Raw genomic sequence first — 5,000 nt, 5'->3', positions numbered from 1 at the left:
AGGAGGAATGTGATGGCACCGAAGATACAGTTCAACAGTGAGTATTTCCTTTCCATTCATATTTATTGGTTCAATCAAGACTTCTATAAATGTGTGAGAAGAGTAGCATCATGTCACATGTATGACGACAGTGTAACTTAAGTAAGCTCTGTAAAGTTGCAAGAAACTCTTAACACACTTTTTCCTCTTGTGAACAAAACAACCAAACGTGGTTGCTTTGCAGCCAGGTAACTGAAATAATTCTGGTTCCATGCAGCCGTTAACAGAATATCAAGTCAACAACTGGCTCTGCAAACGCATAACTGTACAAAAATCAAAACGACATGTTTTGATTTGAAAATTGAACCTTAAGTAGCTTCTGGACGAAAACAACGATGTTACACTAATTTACTTTATACCGTAAAATTCCGAAAATAAGCCCCTCCATGTATAAGCCCCTCCAAATATAAGCCCCCCAAAGCGGTCACGTAAAAAACCCTCTGTTAGATTGCCCCTCAAAATATAAGCCCCCGGGGAGCTTGCACTTGGAAAATTGCCCTGAAATACTAAGTAAAACAAAGCAAAAACGGTAAATTTACTTCCAACTATAAGGCTAGCCCAATCGATTCGGAAACGCAAGTTCCCTCCGAATATAAGCCCCTCCAAAAATAAGCCCCTCGAAAAAGACCCTTGAAAAATATAAGCCCCGGGGCTTATTTTCGGAATTTTACGGTATTCAGTATTTAAAGCAAACCAAACGCTTGATGACTTGCACCTTTTCTCTTGAAGACTAAAATTTTGGAGAAGGATGCCTTTGAGTGTTTTAATGGAGCAAGCCGTTGTGGTGTCACATTTGTTGGTCCTCGAGAAGTGAAAAAGATTGCAATCAGTCTAGAAATTAGTGTTATGTGTTAAAACATGTAAAGTTGATCAGGGCCTGGTTGTTCAAAAGCTGATTAACGATAATCCCAGATTAAAAATCAACCAAGGAGTTTAAACTGATTTCTCAACTCACAAATGCTGTTCAACGCTGATGTTCGGCAAAACTTTACATTAGAAAAAGTGAATCTTGAAAAACAAAAATAAGCAAAAGAAACTTTCATCAAAAAGTCAAAAACATAAAACAAAAGTTTAAGCTATTCCTGGATTAAGTTAATCAGCTTTCGAACAACCGGGCCCAGTGGTTGAGTTTGTTTGATCCAGGAAGGACATGGTCTTTTTGCATACTCACAACACATATGTGTACAGGTTAAAGAGTTCATTAGAAGAAGCACTAGCTTCAAACAGAGAACAAGCTTCTGACATCGCCAACTTGCAAGATGAACTTAGAAGGATTCATTCTTCTTTTCAAGTAAGGCTCAATATTTCTGGTAGTTGTTATAAGCCTTAAGGGCCCACTGACGTTTTCTTTTGGGGTGCGTTGCTAAGGACGTAATGGTTAAGTAATTTGAGAGAATTTGGCATTATTTTGGTCAGTTTCCAACTTTTGTAAGCCAATGACCCTAAATATGACGTCATCATACCACGCCCATGGTCACGTGACCAATAAAAGAAAACTCTAAATTTGTCTCCGTGCTACGCAATTTGGGTATTTAATCGATGGTTTGATAATTTGTATTCGTTTTTGCATCCAGCCAAGCATGGGTTTCTTTTATTTTGAAAACTGTTCTTTTTAAAGACATAAACGATACTGAAATACCCATAACTTTTTCAAAAAAGATGATTTAAAAAAATCAGTGCTTAGCTGGCAACTGGTGTTGCCAGCAATAACTCCCAACAATATATGGACGTGCAGTGTATTATGGGAAGGGTACGACCCATAAGACTTTGTAAACTTGCAAAATTTGCCTGCCATCTTGTTTTCAACATGTTAATGCCATGCTATCTCCATGGGGACCGTATGTAATGCGCGTGCGTGGCCCAAACAATGTTGGAAAGGCTGTGCAAATGGATCCATCATTGTTGGGCTATGCTTCGGCGATCACGAAGCAAAAGAAATGTTGGGTTTTGTTGGCTCGAAAGTTTGACCAGTTTCAAACTTCGCGCAACAACTCCCCAACAGCACGCAATGTTGTGTCCGAATGCACGGGGCTTTACGGGATAAAACTCGAGTTCGTGACCACTCGTGACCAGCTCCCAGTCGCCTTGATAGCTCAGTTAGTAGAGCAGTGAAGCGCAATCACACGGCCATGGGTTCGAGCCCCGTTTAAGGCTGGATTTTTTCTCAGGCTTTGCTTAAAGTTCTGCCATGATCTCCAACCCCCATGTAAGATTTGAACTTGTTGTATAAGCTACCATTAAGAAGGCGTCAACATGAATATTTCTTTCTTTGTAGCGTCTGGAAGAACAAAATGCACATCTGCAGATGGAACTTCAGGCAAGAGATGATCTCATTAGGGTACAGACATGTAACAACTATTTGTTTGAATTCATGTGTTTAGCTTCATTGCATATTGTACACACAGAGATGAAACTTTTGCCCTTTTTTCGAATTTTGAGGTTTCCGTCGATGTCCCCGTCGTAGATCTTAAAATGAAATTTAAAGGAGCCTCTAAACGAGAAAACATTGTTGCGGAAACATTGTTTCCCGAGAGGTTTCCACGGCGCTCAAACGAGGAAACAGTTGCTGAGAAAGCAAAATGTTTCAGAACAAATTCAGAAACATTTTTGCTTCCGCAACAAATGTTTCCTGGGGCCGCAAACGCGGAAGCATTTGCTTCCACAGCATTGTTTCCTCGTTTGCGGGCGCCTTAAGCAAAGACGACGGCTACGGGAACGACAATGCCAAAGCAATGATATGATTGGTTTAGAAAAAGAAAAATACTCGTGCTGCACATGCAGCACGAATTACCGTGCATTTCTTCGCCGAAATTGACAAAACAACAACGTGAAATCACCACATTCTAGGTTTTGGCGACAACGTGAGGGCATAACAATGAACCATTCATTTGCTGTCTTTCCTTTAAAACCGTTCGTAGCCACAGGATAGTTCGCCACTATTATACAAGGTGAACAAGATGGAATAATCACCAAATACTTAGGGGTGCAGGGATTGCGCAGTGGTGAAAGCACTCGCCTCCCACCAATGTGGCCCGGGTTCGATTCCCACACTCGGCGTCATATGTGGGTTGAGTTTGTCGGTTCTCTACTCTGCACCGAGAGGTTTTTCTCCGGGTACTCCAATTTCCCCCTCTCCTCAAAAACCAAAATTGAATTTGATTTGCATCAATTTGATTTCAGTTTACAGTGTCCCCAGTTAGCGCTCCAGCGCTAGAACGACTAGAAGTTCCTTTCCTTTTCCTTTCATTAATTTCCTTAAATACTTACAGTAGCGCTAACCTATATTTTGGAGTTACGTTTTTCCCTAAAATCCTAATATAAAGTTTTCATTTCTGTTATCATCTTCCTTACATGAACAACTAAATAAAAATTATATTCCAGGCGGCCGAAGAAGACCAGAGACAACATTCAGAGGATGTATCAAAACTAGAACAGAGCTTGATCGTGAAAGATGAATTTATCAGGTGAAATAAGGGCCTATGCTTTGAGCGTATACATATCTTTCAAGTCAGAGCTGAGATATGGATCGTGCCTGATCTTCTGCACATGTTCGTTTTCAGACAGTTAAAGGAAGGAAGTAGACGAACACAAGATATTGAATTAAGAAGACTCAAGGAGGATCTTAGAACAAGTCGATTAGAAATACAGTGAGTTGACTTGTTTCACTGTCATTAAACGCCGATATTTTTACAACGAATATGAAATAGGCCATTTCCGAGTTCATGTCTGATCCTCTTCAAAGCAAGCCTAAGTGCGAAGTTTTTCTTGCGAAAATTAGTTTTCACTCAGGTGTAAAATAGAACTAATTACCGGTACCATCACAAAAACTTTGCACTTAGACTCGCTTTGAAGAGGAGGCCGACATGAACTAAGAAATGGCCTATCTTGAACAGGGTAACCGGAAGCGTTGTCAGTGGCGACAGTCATTTAACCTGCTGCACGTGAGGCATGCATTTTTAGTACATTTCAATGTAATTGAAAGTTACAAAGGCTTCAAAGGTGTTCTTTAAGATGATTTAGAAGGCATGTAAGCACGGCCTCAGTTTCTCGATGATTGCTAGAAGACTTGTAATCACAAACATCGAGCGAAGGTCGGTAAACATCTATCACAACCTGTCAACGAAAAAAATGTCCATTGTTCTTTGATCTTCTCTGCTTGTTAATGTCTGCTTTTAGTTCTGTTATTACGTATCGGGCGAAACGACTTTTATTTCTGACGAACGGGTTTGAGCTCTGGCGAAACAACCTGCTCCCGGATGAAATAATCGCACAAATTAATAGTCAACAACGTGTTGTGTATCTTTTCATTCGTCGGTGCCGTTGACATGTAATAGACTCATTGCTGATATAGGAAGCCGCACAAACGGCTGATAATTTTTTGATCAATCTGTTTGTATTGAACAGATACGCCAAGCTGTTCAAATGACTGGAGAGGAAAACCATCCTGTCCTGAGGGCGCGTGGTTTTCCCGCTGCTGGTGTAAGTTCGTGATTTCATTATAAATTAATTTCTTTCAGATCACATTTGGATACGAGCCAGTACCAGAAGAACGAAGTCAGTCACTTAACCAAAAAGTAAGCATCACTTATTTGCTTTGTTGTTAATAAGCAGTTTCACGTGACGTCATCGCGCCCATGTTGGTGAAAGAAAAGAAACGAAAAGAATCTCTCTCTTTCCAAGAGAATCGACTGAGAAAAAGACACTGTAAACAAAAAATCGCGCGATCTTCTTGTAGAATTCGGAATCACGAGTTCCAAATTGAATTTTGATTCATCCTATTTTGACTGTGTGGCATTACTCATACCCATTGCTTTCGAATTATACTCAAGACTCTGCGATTTTCTTGCCCTTTTGCCATTTTAAGTGAAATCTAGTGTCTAAGCTTGCTTTTTGTTTTATTTTCTTTCATAGGCTCGAAAATAGCAAAAATGAACTTTCCAAACTGCAGGCAGAGCTTAGCA

General features: G+C 40.1%; 1 protein-coding gene across 2 annotated transcripts in view; it reads left to right on the top strand.

Annotated features, from left to right (window-relative positions):
* The window catches only part of LOC137986684 (centrosomal protein of 63 kDa-like), a 24,206-nt gene that overhangs the window by 10,435 nt on the left and 8,771 nt on the right, over positions 1–5,000 (top strand). Inside the window, exons 9-15 of one of the 2 annotated variants that reach the window (XM_068833626.1) lie at positions 1–37; positions 1,228–1,330; positions 2,315–2,377; positions 3,421–3,503; positions 3,600–3,686; positions 4,557–4,613; positions 4,951–5,000. The exon at positions 1–37 is cut by the window's left edge and continues 13 nt beyond it; the exon at positions 4,951–5,000 is cut by the window's right edge and continues 5 nt beyond it. In XM_068833626.1, the coding sequence (XP_068689727.1) occupies positions 1–37; positions 1,228–1,330; positions 2,315–2,377; positions 3,421–3,503; positions 3,600–3,686; positions 4,557–4,613; positions 4,951–5,000 (480 nt within the window). The remainder of the gene's footprint in view (positions 38–1,227; positions 1,331–2,314; positions 2,378–3,420; positions 3,504–3,599; positions 3,687–4,556; positions 4,614–4,950) is intronic. The other variant, XM_068833627.1, reaches the window with a different exon arrangement.

Source organism: Montipora foliosa, unplaced genomic scaffold, assembly GCF_036669935.1.
Source record: "Montipora foliosa isolate CH-2021 unplaced genomic scaffold, ASM3666993v2 scaffold_263, whole genome shotgun sequence".
NCBI classification, from domain to species: Eukaryota; Metazoa; Cnidaria; class Anthozoa; order Scleractinia; family Acroporidae; genus Montipora; species Montipora foliosa.
This window is presented reverse-complemented; position numbering and strand designations above follow the sequence as displayed.